The 25,695-nt window shown below is 34.0% G+C and overlaps 1 protein-coding gene across 1 annotated transcript; it reads left to right on the top strand.

Moving 5' to 3' along the window:
* The first annotated feature begins 13,292 nt into the window (after nucleotides 1–13,292).
* LOC128559655 (protein PIF-like) lies at nucleotides 13,293–15,713 on the top strand. Its single transcript, XM_053551972.1, has 2 exons — nucleotides 13,293–13,443; nucleotides 14,358–15,713. The coding sequence occupies exon 2, from the start codon at nucleotides 14,382–14,384 to the stop codon at nucleotides 15,579–15,581; it is 1,200 nt and encodes a 399-aa protein (XP_053407947.1). The 5' UTR covers nucleotides 13,293–13,443; nucleotides 14,358–14,381; the 3' UTR covers nucleotides 15,582–15,713.
* Nucleotides 15,714–25,695: the final 9,982 nt, after the last annotated feature.

Genomic DNA, 25,695 nt, shown 5'->3' on the forward strand with positions numbered 1-25,695 from the left:
GTTCTTGTATCTGACTTTGTAAATTTTATGTTCTAATTTTGACATTTATGTTCTTAATTTCGACACCCCGGCGCTTTTGACAAAAAGGGTTAAATGCTAAATGTAGCCTACCAGTACTTGCTAGAAGTCTTAAAATGTTTTTTCTCTGATATTCAACGCATTTATACTATTGTATAACAGTGGTAGAACAATAAAGTATACGGTTCGCAGTAACGGCAACAATACGTATTAGACGTCACTTAGAATTCCAGAAACAATATCTCTAAAATGTGCCATGATATTTTTACTTCTTTTCTGTGCATACTACTTGTTCCATACTAAAACGTTTAAGTTGGAATTAGTTCAACCCCAAAAGTTCAAATTCCCAGCTCACAGTGCCAGCGAGCGTGAGGGGTATTGAACATTTTATTACCTCTCAGAAAAGACTAACAGATTTTATAATTCTTAGGACACAATATACTTGAAAGATAACAGGTATTGATTATATAAAGTTTAAATATGATAATGTTTAAGCATGTTTTATAATTCTACGTGACTAGATATTGAAAATTTGCATTATCTCCATTTATAATTGGATGAGTGCACCAAGAAAATATCTAACTTTTAATCTTTTTATAGAATACTCGAACCAAATTACCCCCGTTAAAGCGGTACAATTTCTACAGACAATTAGTTGCACTTTCCTTTTTATTAGATATCAAACTGTACAAAATAGCTTTTTTGATTTACTGAGAAAACTGATTTTAAAAAATGATTTATGACACATACAGTACAGTTCAGCTTTCATGTTGCGATGAAGTAGATTATCATTTTGAAGTTTTAAAATATACTTTTCCAACTTTCTTTTCTTTCGCTTTTACTGTCTCAGCAAATTCCTTCTTTGCTCTGATTATTTACGGTTTAAGAAGCAAAAGGGGCATAATCATTGCATACAATATGAATAATATCAAGAGTTATCTCCTTTGAACAAATACAGACTAGTTTCGATGACATATTGTGAAAGTTAGACAGCTAGTATTATGCCTAAATCCTCTCAAAACAGATAAGAAGAGATACAGTGAAGCGTTATAAGGACACTTTCATTAACATTCAGAACAACAATAGTAATACACCATAGCAATAAATACACCATGTCAACATTTGAATATCTTTAACAAACCGCTGCGAAGAACGATGTCTCTAAGGCCACGCCAAAGTCGGACTGTTTTTGTTTCGTTGAAGAAAAGTGGAGCGAGTGAAGAACGGAGCAATATATTTCTCTTATTTTGACCTTCATTTAACTAAGGAAAACCTTTAAGAATTGATGATTAATGTGCATTATTTTAAGCATGGAATAAAAAGGTTGCACATTATGAATTCGTTTCCCCAACCCACTGTTGAATACAAACGTCGATAATTTGAACAGTAAAAAAACACAAACATAAGTGACATGCATTAAAACGCATTATCCATAACAAATATAATGTCATCAAATAATTTTGCAGGTTTATTCATCCATGTTTCAATGATATGAAATCAATTTATGTTTAAACTGGTACGAACTTTATTTCATTTTCACCCAGTTTTGCAACGAGAATCAGTTACTGTTTTAAGATGGCGAAGATGCTTATGAAACATGGGATCTATATGATAAATTTACTGTGTGTTATTTTGAACATACAGACTGGTAAGTTAATATTTACGTACAAATTTAATATCATAGATTTTATCACATGTTATATTTCAGTAACAATGGTTGCACGTTTATATTAGAAGTAATATGCCTTTTTGTAAGTACATTTGTATTGCATATAAATATAAAGGTGAGATCACTCTTATTTGTATCATCTTTTTCATGATCATATTTGCAGTATTTTTATCAGTAAAACCAAATTATCGAGTTAGCATTGCTCTCTTTAGATTAATATAAATCTTTGGGAGCATATTACTACCACACGTTATCTAACGTTTGTGTTAATTATCTAGATAGCCACTTGATACTATCTATGATATTTAATTTATCTGGTTACGTTGTCATATTTTTGTGAAACATTTCCAAGCAAGATCGATAACGTAACATGAATTGTGTCCTTCTATCCTAAAACTGCCACCATTTATCTATTTATCCAAGTTTATTGAGATTAAGTGAATGAATTGTTAAGATTTCGCGAAAACATATCTAGAGTACGAGTTCAATTAACAATGTAACAGAAACGTGGAATCATAAAAACTAACTAGTTAAGCAGATTATACAAGTAAGGATTTCGTGTTAATTAACAAAAGAAAATGTGTACTTAATGTTTTATTGTATTTATTATTGCTAGTTTATACCATATCTAATGATGCCAAGTTATTTAAATTTGATTCAGATTTCAAGTTTTAGAATTACCCGTACTCTAAATTCTGCTTTCTTGAAAAGTGCACTGGTATCGTAGGAGGCTTTTGTATGGTTTGAACCAACGACCTTCGTATTAAGCTGGCAACACCTTCACCACTAGATTGCATCTCCCACTGAACCCCCTAGGTTTATATTTAACAAATAATCAAGGCCTTCGAGTTGTTTATCGTCTGATTTACAACGGTTCAGAGTTCAGATGCGTAGGAATTGGTTAAATACTGAAGCATCTGAACGATGAACCGTGGTAAATTAGACGATAAATCACAAGAAGGCCTTGATTGTTTTCATTCTGACATACTCATTGATATATTTTAATAAATATTAAACTGGACTTCATTCACGCGAGGAGTAATGTATCGGACGTCATGCGGCAATTTGTTTCTATTTGTCTATTTATTTTACCTAAATGCGGACAAGTTTTGGACAAAGTTTGTTTTAATTTTCCATGTCTCTCAACAATTAATATAACAGACGTCGCGAACTGTGAGCAAACCCCCAAATGACGTGTGTATGGACGCCGCCATCTTGGAATGGACGTCACGTCATTTTACAATGCAAGTCTATGGGAAAAACATAAAATCTTGATTTTTAACTTGATTTTACATTTTTTCAAAAAAATGAAAAACGTGCCTAGAGATATTAACATTCTGGTATTACCGATGCTACTTTTGACAATTTTTCTTGCAGTATAAATAAATTATCGGAGGTCCAAAATTAGGTGGGACAGACTATAGTATTACAAAGATAAGAATTCAAATTCATAATTCATCACACTGCTCATTCTTACTGGCAGGGATCGTGACAGTGTCTAAAATTGCAATCGGATATTTGAGGAGTATAACAATTTTTCGTATAGAGTCCTATGTAACTTTACCCTGGAAAAGCTTGACCGCTCTTGCATGATACTTGCCCGTACTAGTATTCATTAATAATTTTATCTAAGATTTTAAAATGTTTAATATCTATTTCGCAGATTTTTCCTTTCCTTTTTCACTTACTTCAATACAACGATAAATAACAAAATGAATTATGCCAGACTTAGAATGTTTAAAAATCAGAGTTCTGTGAATTGCTCTATACAATACCATCTATGGCACAAGTTTAAATAAACAGTAACACCAGATATATAGTTCTGTTTCAAAATATCACTGAAACACTATGTCATTCTATAATATATTTTGTTGTGCAACTGCCAAGACCCGCGCAGACATATTATGTATCGTAAAAGGAACCTAACAATATGTCTGTTAGGGTAACTGACCTAATCCCAACAGCTACACATGCGAACAAATCGCTTATTCGAACGTGTGCAAAGCTGTTATTATCATTATTTATTTGTTTAATATCCTAATATCCTTTCGTTGCATAGGCAAAACTCTAACATTAAGGATATACTAGTTTTTGTTGATATCGTTTTTGAAATCTTCACCAATATTTAAGTTAATGCATAACTTCATAGTCCGCATTTCGACAAGTATTTGATAAATGCGTCTACCCACACGTTGCAAATATTTAAAGTTTTTTCACGCGAAACGTAACTTTTTTTTCTTGATAAACAACATCTAATATTGGCAAACGCAAATTAAAACTGCGTAAATTGCTAAATGTTATTTCGGTATCCGGATTTGGATATAGATTGGTAGATCTACTGTAACTGCAACCATTAAAAATCTTCAATATCATGCCAAGAGTGACATTTTTTCTTACTTGAGACGCTGATCGGTTTTGTTCACCTGTTTCGTCTTTGATTTACCAATTAAACACATGTCACTTGAAACTTGAACAGCGGAGTGAGACGGTTGTCCCGTTTTTGTGCATACAAATTTTCCGACGTGCCCAAATTTAGTACACTGAGGTTCAATTGATATACATAGTGTTACGTTGGTATGTTTGTAGAAAACGAACGCTCGCTCGTTGCCGTAGAAACTTGCATGCACAATAGATTTGGTGGGTAATTGTTCATAATTTCAAATGTAAAATTCGGATCTAGTATACCTTTGAGATATGGTCTGTAGCTTGTATCTACTCGTATGTTTGTATGTTCGAAACCCCGCACGAGGTGTACGAGGTATATATTTTTTAATACGAGTAAGCCACCAAGCTGGCTTTGTGAACAATTCATGGCTTTATCCAGGTACCAGTTCATGGCTAAAGTTGTGTTCAAGGAGGCACCATGGGTCTTCCGCCCATTAAAAGCTGGATAGTACTTTTGGAGTAAATATTGCAAGTTTTACTTTAATTGATCATCTTATTGAACACTTGAGTTCCATTATGGTGTACACTTGATAGAACCGATTAAATGCCAGTGTAATAACAGTCATGTATAGGGAAGGTATTTTTCAAACAAATGTATTAGAGAAATACTGGAAAACCTATAACAGTTCTTAAATATCTATTGAAGCGGTGCAAATATCAGTTTCTTTTATTTTGAGTCATTTGGCTTATCATATGCTGTAATGTAACAGACAAAGGATCAAGGGAGTTGATTTTGTTGTTCCCTACAAAAACATACAAAAATGATCCTTTGGGGGGCTTCTCTTCTTATATAAATCTATTGCCCCAAAAATTATATGTACAATGTATAACAATAAATACTTACTTCGAATTAAGGTATTGGACCCGTAATAGAGTACCTCCTTAGAGTATTCAATTCCTACCATAAACCTACTTTGACTGCAACTTTCAGGGGTCGTAGGTTCAAGCCCCACTGGGACCTAAATTTTTCTTTCTTTATTTTTCTTTTTTTCTAGTGAATTTTTACTTCTTTAAATACTTGTTATTGACTCATTGTACAAAAGTGGAAAAAATTCATTTGATAAGCGATTTCTTCTTGGTCAAAGTGAATTTACCTCTGAAACAGAAGGGGTCGAGTTAGACATCTTTAAAAATATTGAGTTACATGCGGTAAAAGTTCTCTATTTTGCCTTCATTCTTTAGATTACATATTGTGGAAGAAATGTAGGTAGGGTATTTTTGAATGAAGTGAGCAAACTTCAAAACAGACCTTCAGGAATCGACCTTAATTTTTCAATGTTGGAGTTAGAATTCTGTCTCATTAAATCCCTTTACTTGAGGTACCCCAGAAAAAATTGATATTGACAATTTTATTTTAAGTTTTATAATTGTTTACCAATAGTTTGATGTTTCTTTCATAAAAAATAATGGTATAATGAATTCTCTGCAAACATTTTGGATAAAGGCCGCCACTTTGAAATCTGTCTCTACTTGAGCTTGAGGAAATACCATCAATTACACAAAATTTATAAAAAAACGGCACGGTAAATGTTTTTGAAAATTTGCAACAAAGTGCGTAGCACTGTCAACTGTAAGAATATACTAAGCAAATGCCATTTTTTAAACATCACTATTAGGGGCCTAATACCTTAAATCAAATACAGCGTTACCATTTTTCAATAGATGTTAAAATGAAACTAGTACAGAATAGGATTGACACTTGAATATTCAAACATTGAGAAGCGGACTATTCATATACATATAGGTACATTAAAGCATGTTATATACGATACCTCATGGACCTCAAAATGTTAAATAGCTTTTACCTTTTGATATCTCATACATGATATACATGAATTCAGTTTATTTGTTTATGTTATGTTCAGTAATATGATATAAATTAATTTGCCCTTTGAATGAGATTTTTTATAACAATTTCCTCTTTAAGGACCTCATATCATTTTTCTTGAGCCATGTATTTTGAATGTCTATAAACTGTAATTGAATACATATTGTGTCAAGGGTTATATTTGATTATGGTCATGAATTAACCTTTTGGAAATAGTTCTAGATCTATTTGATTGGAATAAATAAAACGTAGTTCCCCTTTGGGGCCTCCATTTTTGTTGATTCAAGCCAACCAATAGTGTATGTAATTCTTTCCTGATTCAGTATACTTTATAATAGTTATATACAAACTTTCATGCTTTCTTCATAAGAAAATAGATAAGTGGAAACTTCACAGGCCGCTCAACACGACAGAAACCTCTTTTAACATTTTAAAATTCATTATACAGTAAATATCTGATTACGTCCCGTTTTAGTTTGTATCTTGAGAAATAGGAGTATTCTGGGGGTAATCTTTGTATATTTGTCAATACCAAATGGTTGTCGGTCCAAGTCAGTAATATGTTGTCCATGTGTGGATTATATGAAACATTACTATATAGAAAATTTCAATATAAAAAGGAAAAACTTTTTTTCAAGACATTTTTACATCCCTTTTTTAGATTGATTTTTAAAAGGAGGTTAAAGGGCAGATAGAACGTGTCTCCGCCCCTTGAACGATTTGGGCTCTCTTAAGGCCACACCAAATTAATTTCTTGGTCATCGGATTTTTCCAAAAATTAGGAGCGAGCGAGCGAAATACAAATAAATTTTTTCTTTGGATTTCACCTATTTTTGGAGGGGGAGAGGAGCGATTTGAAGAAATTAAAAACCTTGCCACAAGAATCAACAAGGACTACCAAAACATATCAAAAAGGCTTGAAAATACATAAAAGAACCAAAAATCCTTAAATATTGAAGGTTTAATGACAATCTGTCCCAAAAATACATGACAGCCACTCAACACCTGATTCAAATGTATCTTTATGTTACAGTGTGATATTTACAAACATTGAGATATATAAACCAGCTGAAAGGACAGCAGGCGGATGCAAGAAATTCTGGCAATTTAACCATAATTCTAGTGTATAAAACTTACGTTTGTCTCCTAGGCCAACCAGTGCCCTAGCCCCATAAACAAAGGGGTTCTACTTGGATTTTTTTTTGTCACTACAAAATATACGAAAGTTGTTACTGTCATGTAGTATATAACATGTCATTTTATGTATAGAAAACACTGCACTCACCTCGCCAGTGCATTAGGTACCCATGATCTATATATTATAGTGTCTGTCGCCAAATACCAGGAAATCCTTCATCCACAAATTCACTTGTAAAGTCAATACTAATTTTGTTGTTTCTGTTGCTCTTTGTTTTTAACATTTAACTTTGGCAGAAAAGGGAAAGACACACTTCTGATGCTTCAAGTCCTAACAATAAATGACTTGAAAATAAGAAAAAGTAAGCCCTAAATGCTTGACTATTTTAAATGAGAGTTTGTAAGCTCTTTAAGATTCTTTTGCTCTAATTAAGTTCCATGTGCGATCCCATTCTTCGCTTGAAAATTGTGTTCATTTTACATAGCTGATAGAAGCAATATACCATTCCTTAAAATCATAGTTATGTCAACAGTACTTTATTTCGGGTAAACAGCAGGCCAAACATAAAATATTTTATGCCTCTGGCTCTATATAACTTTTGGAATAGGTGAAGGTGCAGATGTCAAAGGCTTGAACCCTAAATTAACTCAAGATCATGTATTTTACAAATTAATGTCAGACTGTATTACACAAACACATGCATGTAGTTCCATTCCTTATTATATTTGTCCAAAAAAGCACAAACAGTCTGGACAACAGACTTATTCATTTTTGGTTGCGGGTTTACCCCGCTACCAAAGTTACAAGCGTATTTCTGACAAACATATAGCATCTTTATTTTACTCCTAATCACACCAAAAGTGTGTTCATGTGCTACACAAAATATAGTCCCAGTCATGAATAATGCGGATGAATTATCAATAATCAAGCAGTTCTAATTCAACCTGTATTTATTCACACTGACCATTTAAATTATATAAGATCTATCTATGATAAGATATTCCAGCCCATGGTTACATCACTGATTTCCAGCTGGCAGTTTAGATAATTTGATTTAAGGTCAGGCAGAGTTCATCTTAGATATGAGGCACATTTGTATTTGTGTCTTCTACAGGTATATTTATAGATTGGCATTTGCTTTATTACCAATAGAGTGTAACCAGCAGATCAGGTAGGCTATAGTACAATTTCTTGTCCGAAGTATTCCCAAGCAACCACTGCAATCCTCAAAACTTCACTCTCAATAGGAGATGCACATATTATCTTCATCATTTTCTTTCGGATGAGTTACTGCTATTTGATTACTCAACACGAATAAACTATAGCGCCATTATCCTCCGTGAATTCCACTTTTGTTCTTTTGATATGATAGATAGATATCTTTATTTCGTTGTAACCCATTTATGGCCCATGAACATACAATGTACATATAATATCTCATATACATGCAGATAATTGCAAACATATATCCCTATAACTAAACAAAACAGTATACACAATTTTTAAACGCTTATATAAGCAAACAAGTGAATAAATAAGCGGGAGAGACTGTTGCTTCTAGGCAGTAATAGATTATATTGGAAAGATTCATTTTCAAAAAAACGGACATGAATTACAGATTTCTTCTCTTTTCAAAGGCTTTAAAGGTATATGCTGCCAGTTTTCTCATGGAGTTTACGTTATCAGTTGATAAAAGCTCAATAAATTTGTAATAACTTGGTCTGACACGATAGTACTTATCTATATATACTTTACGTAATTCATTGTATAAAGGACATTCACATACAAAGTGATATTCATCCTCTAGCTTATAACAACAAGGACATTTTCTTTCATTATACGGAGTGCTCACTGGCTTTTTCCACCTGCCACATTCTACATCTAATCGATGTGATGACGCTCTTAGTTTAGACAAAGCAATTCTATATTTTTCTACATTAATGTAAGAAAGGTATGACTGAAATTCAAAGGAAGCTATATTTCGATAAAATAGTGCCCTACTTGATTCTTGCAAGCTAGCGTTCCAGTCTTGGTAATATACATCGCGTACTCGTTGTTTAAATAAATCTAAAAACATATTTGGGTTTCCAACGCCTTGGTTCAGGCATACTTGATAAAAGCCAAGTCTTGATAACAGGGATTTGACTTTGGTGACCCATGTGGGCTTATTTGGGTGCGATTCAGATTCTAATTTAAGTAAATTATAAACCATTTTAGTGTACCTAGAGTCGTCACAGTGACATAATTTCAACCAAAATTTAATAATATGTATCTGTCTTTGTATAAACAATGGGAGCCGACCTAACTCTCCATAAACGAAATTGTTCTGTGTACAAACTTTAACCCCTAACACTTTTTTATTAAAGCTTAAAGATATTCTTTCAACATTAATACCCTTGTTAAAACCCCAAACTTCAGACGAGTAATTTACTATCGGTAGAATAAGCTTATTAAAGAGCTCAAGAATATGTTTTGGAGGGATGGCTGTGAACTTATACAGATATTTATCATTTGGAAAATTGCCTTTAGTGCCTGTCCACATAAAGTTTTGTCGGTTTCGTTAAATGCTCCACCAGACGTAAAAACTACACCTAGATATCTAAATGTGTTTACTATTTCCAACTGTGACCCATTATAATAAAAATTTTGACCAGCGGGACGTCTCCCGTTTCTACTAAAAATCAGAACCTTAGTTTTTTGTATATTTACAGTAAGTTTCCATCTATTACAATATTCTGCTAAAACATCTAGAGACCTTTGAAGACCTTCGGCTGACTTTGAAAACAAAACAATGTCGTCGGCAAACAACAAGACGCATAGTTTTAAAGTACCAATTTCAAAGCCCTCAACACCTTTGAGAAAGAAAGTTTCTTCAATATCATTTAGATACATACTAAATAAAAAGGGAGATAAGCATTCCCATTGTCTAACACCTAAATGACATGAGAAATCATCACTAAGCGTATTCATTAATTTAACTTTTGACTTCACACAGTTATACATAGATTTGATTACACTTAAAATCTTTCCTCTAACTCCATATTTAATTCACTTGTACCAAAGAATATCTCTTACAATAAAATCAAAGGCTTTTTTAAAATCTACAAAGGCACAATTAAGTTTTTCTCCATTATTTATACAGTGAGTAATGAGGCCATTCAGAATAAATATATTGTCAATTGTTCTCATTCCAGCTCTAAAACCTGCTTGCGCTTCAATGTACACATTGTAATTTTCAGAGTTATTCCACGGTAATTTTTAGGGTCAGATGCATTTGTTAAACAATTTCAATAAATACGGTTGCAAAAATAGTATACCTTGTTTAAAAAATTCGTTTAACATTAAATCAGGACCACCACTGGAATTATTTTTTAATTGCCCTATAGCTTTGTTTAATTCCAACTGATCAATGCTTTTATCTAACTCATTAAACATTATTTGGGTCTCTGTATTTAAAAACCTTTCATTGAAAAATAGAATGTCTTCGTCTGCCTGGTAAGAATGGCCTTCAGGATCATTTATTGATTTAAAGTATATCGCAAAATCAACGGCTGACAAGTTTTTTGGGTAACTTACATCTGAAACATCTTTAAGTAGTTTCCAGTATAATTTAGCATTTCCCTGTCTAGCTTCTAAAAGTTTGTCTGTATACCCTTTCCTGTAATCATAACGTTTACTTCTAATAGTATGTTTAAATTCCGATCTAGCTCTACACATATTGGCTCTGTTAATTTCACAATCGTCACTGCGGTACATATTCAAACATTAAAAAAAGGATTTCTTTTCTGTTTGCACTCATCGTCAAACCAAATATTTTCGGTTTTCAGCGGTCGATCACTGTGAGCTAGAATATTCTTGTTAATGGTATGTTTAAAATAAGGAGAACAAACGTCATCTAAAACAGTTACAAAACCATGTAAGTTATCATCTATTTGTTTGCTGCTGTTGGCGTTATCAAGTTTATATATCAATGAAATTAATTCACCTTTGACTGACTCAGTATTTAGACACTTTAGGTAATCATCCTGCTTATTATTGTCCCATCTAAATTTATATTTGACCGATTCTCTAACCCCTACATTTCTAGTATTCTGATTGAATGAGATTTGTGACATAAGGCTAAAACATACAGCACAATGGTCAGACAAAATATTAGGTTCCATAACTTCAAACGAGCCGAACAGTTTAAAATCATTTTCTCGTGCCAATACATAGTCAACAACACTTTTATGTAATAATGCATATTTCGGGCAGCATTCATCGGTTTTACTGATATTTTCTTGTTTCATAAAGTTACATTTTGTACAGGTGACATGACATTTTTAATGGACAAAATGTAAGTGCAGATGCTCCTGTTTTATCCTATCTGGTACCGAAAGGCATTGAGGTACACAACAGTTGCCATTAAACAGAAAATATTTTTACCAATGCACAGAGAAATAAAAAAAAAAATGATTTTGTAAAAAAGAACAATAGTTGTTAAGCAGACCGATGGTTATTTTTTCATATTTTTGTCAATCTTAAGTTGGTATTTCTGCTATTTTACCGAGTTTCACATAACATAACAGAATTACATAAAACTCACATGTATTTGCTAAAGTCTACCTTATCTAAAACAAAAAGAAAATTTGTAGGTCACCATATTAGATTTGGCTTAAATCAAATTACAACGAGGTGGGGTGTGATGTGCATTTATGGAACGCAGGTTGGTACGAAATACGTAACCGATTTTTATTTCAAACAATGGCATATATTCAGCCAAAATCTTTGACAGTATTCTGTTTTTGTCCACAGCTTTAAGGCAAAGATAGTTAACAAGAGGATCAAATGGCCCTAGGTCGCTCAACTGAGGAACATCTGGAATAAATTCTGAAGAAATTGATTTTCTGTATTTTAAAAAGGAAGAAACAAAGAGGAATCATTCCGGCTGCCGCATCCTTAACCTAACGTTTTGATCTTAAAAGTAATAGGGTTTATCTACTCCATTTGGTCAACCTTCCCACAAAGTTTGAAGGGTGCAGGTTAAAGGCTTCTCAACACATGCTGCGGAAACTCTTTTCAGTGTTTAGACGTCAATGATTTGAACATGTGACCTAAATATATATCAAATTATCAAACGGCAGATTTCTTAATAAGCGGATTTGTACATGTTTCTAAATTATTTTGATGTCCTAGATGTAGGTTTCAGAACAGCCAATTTCAGGACAAAACCGATAGTTCCCGAATACGGATGCACGGTACGGATACGGTACGGGGATAAGGAACAACGAAATTGGCACGGTGTTTGGGTAAATATCGACCCGTCCAAAGAAAAAATAACACGAGCGCCATTAATTGACAATTATGATGAAATTAAAGTATTAAATGAATTACTTTCGCTACACAGTGAAAAAAGGCCCGCGCTGAAATTTTCAAATCTGTCTGCAAAAATTGAAGCGAGCAGAAGTTTATTTTCAAAACAAAATATTTTTTTTTATTCTGAAAAAAATATGGAGCGGGAAATCCGTTGATCAAGTAATCAATTTGGTGAGGCCTAAAGTAATTGTGTGCAAAATTTGGAGCTTTCTTCATAAACGGGAACATCTTTGCCAGTTTTGTTCCATATCTTATTCGCTTCGCTATAAGTGAAACATTCAAAGATGAAACTATAATAAACTGAGAGAGAGAGAGAGAGAGAGAGAGAGAGAGCACAGCTAAAGTCATGTGTAACATTTTTGTACTATGACTTAGTAGGGTTTTCAGCCTAATGGTCATGCAATTATAGCAGGGTTCGCATAAGTCTTAGCATCAGTATGAACACCAAGACGGTCATCCAATTAGGGTTTGTAAACATTATTCTGGTATCAGCATGCATGTATATTAAAGCTGATTTTTTTGATAACATGCAAAGCCTCAATAAACATTATTTTAATTGTTGTTTACGCATTAAAATGCAGGTTTATGACAGGTGTTGACATTGAACTTTTAAAACGTGCACTTACAGTCCATCCTTGTTACCGTGGCAGACAATTAATTTGTTCAAACATGAATGAATGTTCAAAAATGTAAACATGCAATCAAATGCATCTAAACCTATGATAAAGGTATTGAAGGATACGGACCAGAGCGTTTTTATTACGTAAATTGCGTTTAGACGTCGCTGACATCTCGTTTAGCATTCGACGGTTAGCCGTCAAAACGTGAGGGGGCGTTTACGTTGAATGCACTTTACGCTAACAAATATCGGTTTTTGCTTCTTTTCATATCTGGTATATAAAAGTGATGAATTTTCAACGTTGTCACAGACCGAAAATAGTTTGTTTAGAGAAGATCACTCACTGAACACAATCGAATCTTTAACAAGAGGTAAGCTAATTTCTTTTATTTAGTTTTCAAATAAATAATTTCGAAAGAGAAAATTAACGGGCATTTTACATGTTGTGTCAAAAGTTGCATTTACACAGGGAAAGCAAACTATTCGTGTTAATATAATTCTTAATATGACGTAAAACCAAAAATCATGTGGGATAAAATTTCTTTTTAAGAACGTGATTTGCATTTCATTCCATTTGTTCCTCATAATGAAATAAAACGTTCTGTTATACTATACTTTCTGCTATAAAGAAAAAATATAGCAAAAACTTTTTCTGTTTCATTTCAAAATCTTTTTAAATAACTGAAATATTTATATGCGTAGCCACTTTATGTGCAAATATATTTCCTACATTCAAGTGTGACATACACGGGTTGGTCAAACTAAATCTTGTCTGTTTCTGGCGTGTTTAGCAGAGCATTAGTGTCCGTACGTGCATGTTATTTATGAACTCGAAATTTCCAGGACACTTACTCGAGATTTTGAGTCAATAAGTAAGTCGATATTTTAAGTTACTAACTAATTTTGTGTATGTAGATGTATAGGTCCTGGCAATGATTAGCTACCTTGTGTAACCCTTTGATAGCTCTAGATGGTCATATGAGATGACCGGGCTGTGTTCGCTCTAAAAAAATGTCACTATTTAGACCATGTTTAAGTATGAGCCCATATGGTCATAGCACCGGAACATACTATACATGTGAATATTATGTGAAATTTCGGGTTCATGATAAACCGCACCTGGCACTAGTGCGAGGTTTCGTATATTTCAGTAAGATTCTTCAATTGATCTCATTTGTTTCAGCTAAACCTCTTCCTGACGAAACGGTGTTCTGTAGGTTTTAACCTAAATTTACTATGTTTTGTATTATGCTATTTTTTTCAAACCTCATTCATTGCATTTCAGTTGAAAGAAAACGAAAGAAAGAAAATGTTGCAAATTCCCGTCTGCTTATTCCTAATTGGTGTACTGCATTGCGCAAGCGCACAAAAGCCCACAGATCTCTGCGTCGGATGTGTAATGGTAAATGGAGCCGGGTACAACGACCATGTCGACTGTGACAAATATGTCCAGTGCCATGATGATGGAACTGGCGTTCTTGTTGGCGAAGTAATGGATTGTCCCTTCGCAACCCACTGGGATATGGAAAGTTTAACGTGTCTGCCAATCGGTGATACGCCATGCGGTAATGACAAATGTTTAAGCCTGGTCAAAGATTCAGAATATAGTGTTGCCACAAACTGTAGGGGATACATGAAGTGTGTGGGCAGAAAGTCTAAACCAGTGTGCTGTGCTTACAATCAAACCTACGTTGACGGTACTGGATGCGTTGATGACGTCAATGACGTATGTAATGACACTTGTTTTGGCGTCAGTGAAAGCACTCTGTATCAACCTCAGTGCGACATGTTTCCTATAGCGGGTAAACCTGCAAAGTATGAAAGGTACGTTGAGGGCTGGGGAAAGCTACATTTAGATTGTCCAATAGGCACATTGTTTCTTAAAGACGCATGCGCATGTATCGGACTGACTGACGTCATTGCAAGGAAAAGGGTTTGCAAGCCTGAGATACATCTTCCTTTTACCAGAGACCACAGAGACGAATCTGGTAAAGGGTACTACGTCTACAATGAAGACGTGGTAATCAAAAACGGTGTAGCGGAATTCAATGGCAAAAACAGCAGACTGGTTATCCCAAGATTTACAAATTTAGAACACAGCACCACGGTAGTTATCAAGATTAAGTACAGCTCAAAGCACGAGACCTGGACTGGTATGGCACACGCTCTTGTTTCCAATAGCGACTGTGGAAATCTCCCGTCCATCATGCTTTCCGAAGACAACCGTAACATTTATTTTGGAGTTGGAATAGATGAATCTAAATTTGTCTACACAGTTGTACCACAGCTTCCAGTTAATCCTGATGTACCTGAGAAGACAGCCGAATACAGGTTCAATAATGGTGATCTGATGGGAAGCAATGGTGTTGAAACAAGGAAGAAAGCTGCCACAGGTTATCTGCGTAATGTAAGATGTGCTATTCAAATTGGACACGCCGAAAATCTCCAGCCTTTCGATGGAAAGATTGACGAGGTGTCCATTTATCTGTGTGACCCCGATCAACCTTAATTACACTGACTGTTCTCTAAAACTGTTACCATTTTTGCCACGTGTAATTCACTGTATTCGTACCAAGTCTTAATTGTATAGAAACATAGAAATCCTTGAAGATAAATTATTTATTTCTACGAAAGTAAAACAATGCTCATTTTATTTCGGAAAGAAGCTAGTTGTGTTTTTATTTTTCTTGTCGTCCGTGATTACGTGATTTAGGTTAGCCTGTATCAACTGAATTAAACAGAACTATACCTATCTTTAATTATCACGGTGTACGTTCGGCAATGTGTAATTAAAAGTAATGTATTGGAAAGTCGTGTTTTAATGTTATTGATACACGAAAAAGACGTTATAAATACGTCTGCGGAATAATATCATGAGGGTGTAGCGTTTTTACAGAAACAAGCATGGTACGTAGAAATTCCAGCAGCAGAAGACGACGATATGTTTGGGGAAAATATATATAAATGTTTCCGGGGCCATGCCTACAACCTTGTTGATTTTCATTTTGTTTTTGTTTTATGCCTGAGCTCGAAAATTGTTCTACTGCACAACTTATTAAAGGTAACCAAGCCCACAGATTACATTCTCAGGCATTCACAACAATTCTCCATTATTTAATACTCCGCAATTCCCCAGAGCCAAGAACTTCACAAGCATAGATGTAAATTAAGAAATAGAGTGTCTTTCCATATTGAATTTATTAAACGAGTTGAATAAAATGATAAAATGCGAGGATCTACCGAGCATTTTATAAGTTTTATTCAACGATTTTGATATTAAATTCAATTTGAAAGGACCCAAATGTAATATTACACTAGTATATAATCAATTTTATGTAATATGGCTTTATTTCACTCCCACGACGTCAAAAATAATCATCTCTGATTGGAGCAGCACAAAGAGACCAGGTATATCTATATTCTGACTGGATAGGTAGCCATGCTGATGCGCTATCAGTTAACGTTTCTTGTTAGAACAATATTGTAATTGGTCTGAAAATTAAATGTTTCTTTACATACATTGGCCCGTCAGTGTGTTTTAAATGGCTATTCTATCATTTTCCAATGATATATTCAGAATACATTAATTGTTTACTAGTAGCTTGTTGAATTTAGGATAAAAGTGGCGCTGGCTAGCTGTAAAACTAAGTCGCACTTTACCTCCTTTCAAGTAACAATGGAGCAGAACGGAATCTTTTCACAGAACATTGATACATATATATCTTCACATTAACTGTATGTCCTAAGAGATACAGTGATAGAGGGTTATACAATTAACCAGATAGAAGGGTCATAACATTGAAATTCATCTTTTTTTTCTTGCCAAACTGTTCCTCAAGCAAAGAATAGTATCTGAATGCAACAAAACTGCAAGAGAACTCATGACAGGTAAAACATGTAATCATAAGCTCAATGATTAGTTTTATTCTGTCTTTTCAAACATTTTAAAGACGTTTCCTGAAAATGTATAGGTTTATGTAACATAATATGGACACACGAATCAAAGGTTGAGGACACATATAAATTGTTCATATCAAACGAGATGCGATGTTAACTGCCTGACACTGACGCTGCAGAAGTGAAAGCGTCTGTATTCTAACGCCCCGGAATCAAAACAAGCAATGTGCAGGATTCGAGTCCCGGTCTGGCACATTCACATGTTTCAAATTGAGCATATGCATGAAAATTTGGCTGATTAGCTATTTCCAGTCAGTAAACATATGTTTATAACACTCGAAAGAAGGGTTGTCATTCATCAACAGATAAAGAAGGCATTTAAAATTGACTGAAATAAAACAATGCACATACAAGCCATTCCCAGGGCACCTCGGACTGACCTCACGAACTTCCGGGCAAGAGAAGAGACAAACTCCATACATGAAACCAAGCAACTGCGAAAAGCCGTCGTGATTACTTTGTTAAATTTCTATAATGAACTTGTCCATCTTTCAATTTGGACAGTACCATTAACTGTTAAAAGGGATGCTTACAAAAAAAATACTGACTGAATGCCGAACAGTGCAGATCTTGATCAGACTGCATGAATGTACATGCAGATCATGATCTACACGGGTCGCAAAGGCAGAATCAATCATGTTCAGCATGAAAGGGTTAAGCGTATATTTTGAATCTAAATGTTAGTTGTAAAATGTAAAATGTATTTTTCAGACGAATGTTTCTGTCTTCATTCTGCTTTTGTAAACAATGACGATGCCAAAGAAATTATACTGTTGTAAAATGCCTCTTAAGTATTTTTGTAAAAGCGTAAGTGATAAAAGTAGAATAAGTATTTTTAAAATATTAGTACTTTAAACAAATCTTTTAAGTCAATGTATTGTCATCTTAAATTTTACCGCATTATCCACTCTAAGGTACACAGATTGCATAAAATTGGAAGAGGACCCTTTATACCGTAATGATGCTACAGACCAAGTTTGATAAAGATGCACCCAGCGGTCCAGCGGTTCTTTATCTAACTCTAGTGCCCGATTTGAACAAGTTTGAGAGAGGACCTTACAATGATGCTACAAACCACGTTTAGTGAAGAGCAATTCCTGAAAAGTTCTCTAAATGTATTTCTATTTCTAGCTCTAGTGGCCCCTAAAAGGACCGGGTACTCCCATTTGAATAAATTTGGGAGCGAAACTTGCAATGATGCTACAAACCAAGTTCGACAAAGATCCATAAGTGGTTTCATGGGAAGTGGTCATTTAAAGGTATTTCCAATTTTTAGTTCTAGTGGCCCCTAAAAGCTAGGAGCAAGTGTCCCCATTAGAATAAATACGGGAGATGACCGTTTATAATAAAGCGACATAATAAGATTGAGGAATATCCATCAATTGGTTAATGAGAAGTTGTTTAAGGGTATTTCTATTTTTAGCTCTAATTGGTCCCTAATTGCAGCCCAAGTTCCCCCGTTTTAATAAGTTTGGGAGATGACCTTATAATGATGCTTACTATTAAAGGCTGATGAAAATATATCAACCGCTTTATAAGTAGAAGTCATTTTAAGGTAGTTTCTATTTTTAGCTCTAGCAGCCTGTAAAAGGGACCATATTTAAACAAAATGGTGAGTGGATCTTATAACTATGCTACAGACCAAGTTTGTGAAGATCAATCAAGCGTTTTTCACTATAACTCGAAAATACGCTCTACTCTAAATGACAGAAATTTCAATATAGCTATTCATTCAGACATTTTTGAAATTCATCTGATGTTATCTATGTAAATACATGAAATGCCCCTAATATTGTGGTAAACAGTATGTTGAGCAACGAAACGACCTCTTAAAACCAGATTTCGGGAATACTGTAACAAAATTCGTAAGAATAATATATTTCGAAATTTATTATACCATCCTTTTCGCAAAACTGGACATTCTGTTAGAGATGTTTCGGGTTCAACCTGTTGAACAATTAAAATATGAAGTTAGCGGGACTTCTGTTTTCAAGGATAAACTCAGACATGTCTCTGAACTATAATGATCAAAAGGGAAATATTTCAAAAGATCCTGGAATTGATACATTCTCTCTCTATCCCCCAAGAAGACGCAAAACTCTATCTCATGGTGTTCGACATGGAAATATCAAGCGTGAACTTCTCGGAAGAATGACTGCCGCTGCTTGTAATGTGATACTAAAACATTCTGGAAAACATGCTATTTGTATGTTATCATGTTTAACCTCATTACCTGTTTCTTCATAGAGGAAAATTGCATGATCAAGAGATTGATGATATTAATATACGTAATCATCCATTTTAGGAAGCTGCGTCTCTAATTCAAAGTTGTACGCAACATTTTATCAGGCCTCATATTGATTCTAACGCAATTTTCTAAAATCATCTTTCCTAAATAATGGAATTCAGTTTATTTATTTACCTAGTATTTGTCTCTAAATACTATTATCAACTGGCCGATCATATCAGAACGGCGCCTTCGGTGGGGGATAATAAATGGCAGCTGTTGGCACTTACACAAAGGTTGTCGAGATAATACTGTAAATTATCGCAATAATATTTCCAGGACACCTTCCGACTAATGAGATAATCTTTTCAGAAAACTTCGCTGTATTAAGAGATTTTTTTTTAAGAATCGCAATCTCGTGTCAGAAATATGACACCATAAAAATACCCGCCCTGTATCAAAATCGTTAAAAAGTACATTGTAATCAAGATTATATTGAAACATCTATAGCATGAAGAATGGTATGAACAGATGGATCAAACAGATGTTTTATTGAAATTTTAGATTAAAATGATAACTAAACGGTAAATAATAGGTAGCAGGTAAATGCAACTTTCGTTTTGATTTAGTTTAGTTAAACATATTTATTCCCAACAGTACATAACATAGATTTGTATATTTACAACAACAAGTTAACATGATACTAAGGAAAGGATAAGAATAAAAGACATGTCTTATAGAATTCTTCTCCTTAGGCGGACAATAAAGTTTGTATGTAAACACAAAAGAGCATTATATCATATTATACTCGTAGTGGGAATAGGTCGTGATACAAGTATCGTTTTGATTTATATTGTTATTGCAGACGTGCGCCCACGCAAAAAGAAATAATTGTAAACGTGAAAAAATGCACCAGTTGCAATAAATGGTTGTAACATAAAAATAAAAGCCACAACCGATGACATTGTATTGTTGCAGTTTTTTCTTCTTCATTATTTGTCCGTTCATTTGTGGTTAATTTCATCCCTAAATATTGTCATATATCTCAGCAAAAAAAAACAACAAAAAAAACAACACACACACAAAAAAAACAACAACAACAAAAAAAAAAAAACAACAAACAAACAAACAAACAAACTCAAATCTCATTATGGCGACTGATGAATCTTTTCCATTGCTTTGTTTAACAGTAGCGTTTCTACAAGAATTCAATTTATTGCCGCAAGAAACGCATTCTTGCCCAGTTAATACAAAATCAAATGTGCTGAGCTGCAAGTTATTACAACATTGGAATTAAACCCTTCTAAATAATTACATTTTGTTTTTATGCAAATATCCAGACTGAAATGAATTTGAATATAAAGTTTCATATTTATTTATTTTATCTCAATTGTGACAAAACTGATCAACACGACCCACGGGTTGAGAGAGAGAGAGAAAGAGAGAGAGAGAGAGAGAGAGAGAGAGAGAGATCCTTCATTCTTTTATTGAATCTGAACATACAATTTTCGTACTAATTTTCAGCGTGCACTGCAATCTCGTACTCTTTAATTAAAACTGTAACGAAAACTGTACGGGATGATTTTCAGCATCTACACACTAGCTATTCTATGTGTTTAAAATCACTGAATTCAAATTATTTGCCCCTCAACGATATGGGTTCGAAATCTCGTTAAGTGTGTAGAATTCTTTATGTGAGGAATATTTCAAGCCTATATATAGCGGATATCTTCCAAGTTCACCGTACACAGCTACATTACAATTAGACTGTCTTACACCAAGAAGAACTTTACAAAATCTAATATGAATATTTTCTATTTTTTCCGACTCAGAAAAACCCCATATTTCGCTACCATACATAATTGTCGATGCCACAAAGGAATCAAATAGCTGTAACGCCAGTTTTGGTTTTATATCATATTTTTTAAATTAGCTATTGTGGGTACTAAGAGCTTTTAAAGGTTTGAGTATTAAAATTAAAATTTCCAGTATAATTAAGTGTAACCCCTAAATAATAAAAGTCATTGACTACCTCTATAACATCTTCTCCGTATGTTCATTTTTCATCGGCTTTTAGACCACCTCTCTTACGAAAAACAACTATCTTAGTTTTTGCCACATTTACCTCCAAACCCCATTTATTACAATATTCGAGTAATTTATCTAATGAACATTGCAGATCAAAAGGATTTTCACCAATAAGAACCATATCGTCAGCGAACAAAAGTAAAATCAAACAAATATCTTAAAAAACATATACCAGAATTATCCGTACTTTGTAAATATAGTTCTAGATCCTCTATAAACAAAGAAAACATTACAGGCGAAATTATCTCCCCTTGACGTAAACCTTTAGAAATATCGAAAAAGTCAGAAAAACTGCCACATGACTTTACACATGATTTTACTGAGTTGTACATACTTCTTACAATTCTTAGCAATTTACCATTTAATAACAGAAGTTTTAATATTTAATTTAAATTTGTGATCTGCAAAAAATGACAATTCTTGCCTTAAGCCAGTACTTGAAGCAGAGATATCAATTAGTTTACTTCCCTTGTAATTACACAGTTGAGTGGAAAATGAAAACGGTTTTAGACACAATTTCATACCTTTTTTGCACAACAAAAACATTTAGGATTAAATTATTCATATGTGTTTGATTTACCCTTTAAAAACTGCTTCGTATTTTTGTCAGCTTACTTATGGTAAAAAATTAACTTTAAACAAGCCGATAATAAAATGAAATACCAAAAATAACCAACAAATAAGCAAAAAACCTTTGCTTATTTCAAACCGAAAGTATGTTTTCCGACTGCTTACGAACCCGTCGCGCATCTTCGGATTTTTTCGGAAGAATGCTCCGAAACGAGGCTTTAATTTATAAATAGATGCAAACTATATTATATGCCCCAACAATAACGTGATGTGTACTAATAAACTTTGGTAATGTGGCAGTTGAGTCCAGTAAGTCCAGGGATGTTAAAAGATAATCCGTCATAGATCTATTGTAAAGCAAATATTGGATTTACCTGTATTGGAAAATATTCAGTGTCGTTTGGATTTAGGTCAACTGCCACATTATCAAAGTTTATTAGTACAAAAAAAGCATAGGAAATTCATGAAAATCATTCTTATAATACAGGTAATAATTATACATCTATACTACAAGTTTTCAGGTGGACAATTTAGGCCCTCCCTGAACAGATGTGTTTTCACAACTTCATCTGCAAACTTATTCAGTTAATATCTTTTCAGCATAGTTTTAAGAATATAGATGAATAACTATCTTACACTGTAGAAACAAAATGTGATTGAAATTTAATTAACTACACTGATTTATGTACATATTGCTACATTAATTCAATAAAATTTTAGACATTAATCAGATTGTCTTGGCCCAACATATGTTACTGTCAATTTGAAACTAAAATCTTCTTTATCTCATATTTTTCATGCAAATCATGTATAATTACCATCATGGAACTACAAAGAATACAGTTATTTTATGGCGCGTCTTTAAACGGATATTCGTTTGAATTAATTTTAAAATCACGTGACCCCGAAGAATTTCCGGCCGATTACGGAAAAGCGATAAACACAAAAGTAGGACGAAATGACAACCCATGTCAGACTAAGAAAATACAAAAATAAATCATTTGTTTCTCTGCACATGTTTTGACTTCAAGGGAATATTGCACGGCTATCGTAATGTTTAGTAGTATATTTCAAAATGTGCAGTATTTTTTTAAGATTTATGTTTTTTTATTTGTCTTTATTTGGCACCTTTAAATAAACTCCGTAAAAAGTTTCTGCATCACACTCTTTCAGAAAGTTGCTCAGTTCAATACTGTGTTTCAATTCTAATTGTGTTTACTTCTATAATATATTCACAACAATAACACTACGATCATCGGTTTTATAGTATCTGAAATAAAAATAATATTAATGAGTATATATGTGTCCATAATGGAGATGTGTTATCTGTATGTTCGTAACCTCATATATGTTAATAAAAACAGGATTTTTTTCTACAATTTTTAACTTAATGGAAATTCATCATTGTAACCATAATTACGAAATATACTATAAATAAAAATATTTAAAAATACATCATGGTTTACATTTAGGTATGAAATAAATGGGCGGGTTTAATTTTTCAGGAAGCAATGTGACTCCAGCGCCCCTCATACTCAATCAAGTAGTTCATACCCAGATATAAATTACAAATCCGCAATTATAGATGGATTTACATGTGGTGCGATCCTTAACAACGGAATTGAAATTCTGCGCATGCACACCCTACGTAGGGCAAACAGACATGACCGTACAATATAAACTGCGTTATTCGGTTACTACGAGTCTGTATTATAATAAATTACCACTACAGCACAAAGGAAAATATTATAAGTTACACTGCTTGTTGGTGACAGGATACGGGGCATACGCTGTCGTGGAAATCCATCTCCGATCTCGCGTAGACATACACTGTCTCGAAAATCCATATCACGCGAGAGTGGAGATGGATTTCCTCGACAGCGTATACCCCGTATCCTGTCACCAACAATTAAGCTATGTAACGATTTTATCTTGCCGACTACCCTTTACTTCCATATTATAGTCAACAAATTTTGTAAATTAACAAAGCTACTTACAGTGCAGACTGGAATCCTGCAATCATTTGACATGATTTGTTCGGTCATCCCGTTTTGTTTACAGCTGATTAACACCAGCTGTAAAATGCATAATGACCCGTATTTTGACTGAATCACAAAACACAAAAGGTCATTTATACAGGTTATGAACTGATTTTGATCAGAAACATCCTTTCGAAAATCATCATCATCATTTTATTATTATTATACCAGATTTATATAGCGCCCTTTTCATGACAAACACGTTCAAAGGCGCTTTACATACAGCAAACGCAGCCACACAGGGCGCGAAATTCATCCTCTACTTTTACAAAAACAGAGCGATCTGATCAGAAGGACAGAGTGAGATAAAGCCCCCAGAACAGAAAAAGAGAAATCATTTAGATACAGGCCTGTCCGGCTAACTTAGCTTAGCTCTTTGCGAATAGATATTCTGGTTCTTTAACGTGCCCGGTGTATAGCACCGATACACACGAAGCCGTCTTTCATGGGAAGAACCATTACAGGCCTCTTAGTTAGGTGGGAGACACTCAAGAGCATCTGAGAAATTTCCAGTGCCTGGACCGGGATTCGAACCCCGGACCTCTGGATTGAGTCAAGCGTGTTACCAGATTTCACTCTGTCAGAAATGTCTTGAAACCTCGGCTTTCATCTCGTTTCCTTTTAAAGCCTTTATCTTTCACGTATATTAAATGATCCTGCAATAAACTACTGAGTAACAAATATGTTAATTCCTTTGCTTTACGATGATTTGACTTAAAACAAAATTTTAACGGCCGTGTCTCCAATACAGAGTTACTGTTCTTCTATTTTCGCTTCTTACTGCTAACTTCGTGAGCCTAAACTAAGTAGGAAAATGAAATCGTCAAGAAAACACTAAATTTACTCTCGGAAACTATAGCTGAAGCTTACGCATATGATCTGACTTGATTCAATAACACCAGCGATGCGGCAGCCAATTTTCTTTTAATCAAAATTTATATTTGAAATGTACTTGCAGGATATGAAATATATGCTGTTTCCACGTGACGTCTATTGACCAATAGAAATGCAAGAAACTTGTAGGAGGCGGGATAAACGTAAGTCTTTGCACACCCACAGCTGCCTTCAACTAATGCGCATTATAATTGACGATTAGGGATTCTTAATGAACAGGCAATAAACTATTTTTCAGCAATATTGATCTTTCATCTCGACAAGTTTAGGTTAAAGAAAAATGAGAAATTGATCTTCCATCAATCAAAAAATCTTATGTTTGTATGGACATTTCTTAGCATGATCTGCAGAACTTAATATCTGTCGCAATTAGTTTACATGATAATATCATTAAAAGTCTAACTTAAAAATTTAAAGTTTAATTGAGAGTAGCTGAAGTATGGATTTTAAAAATTCAAAAACTAAAGACTTTCGACGAGGTTACAGATTTATTCCAACTGCTGTACCCCCCCCCCCCCCCCCCCCCCCCCCCCCCCCACACACACACACCGGCTAGCACACCTTTAAAGTCCCCCTTGCTAAATTACAATGACTGACACAATTCCTCTTTTGTTTTTGTATCCAATTATACACAAATGGTGGGGATCAATTCATTCCGTATTCAACCTTAGATCAGCATCGGCAAAATTATTCTACATAGGGTAAGTGTCCTAGCTGCTCGAAAATTTTATCCTAGGATTAAAAACACGAGAACTTTTAACTTAAATTTTGCATGTGCTTAAATTTCGCTAGTTTCTCAACTTGCCGTGAAGTACTCTACATGCGAGATTTATATGATATTTATCGTT

Source organism: Mercenaria mercenaria, chromosome 9 (genome assembly GCF_021730395.1).
Source record: "Mercenaria mercenaria strain notata chromosome 9, MADL_Memer_1, whole genome shotgun sequence".
In the NCBI taxonomy this organism is placed as follows: Eukaryota; Metazoa; Mollusca; class Bivalvia; order Venerida; family Veneridae; genus Mercenaria; species Mercenaria mercenaria.

Coding starts and splice junctions, on each gene's coding strand:
- LOC128559655 (XM_053551972.1), top strand. CDS start 14,382: ATGTTGCAAATTCCCGTCTGCTTATTCCTAATTGGTGTACTGCATTGC.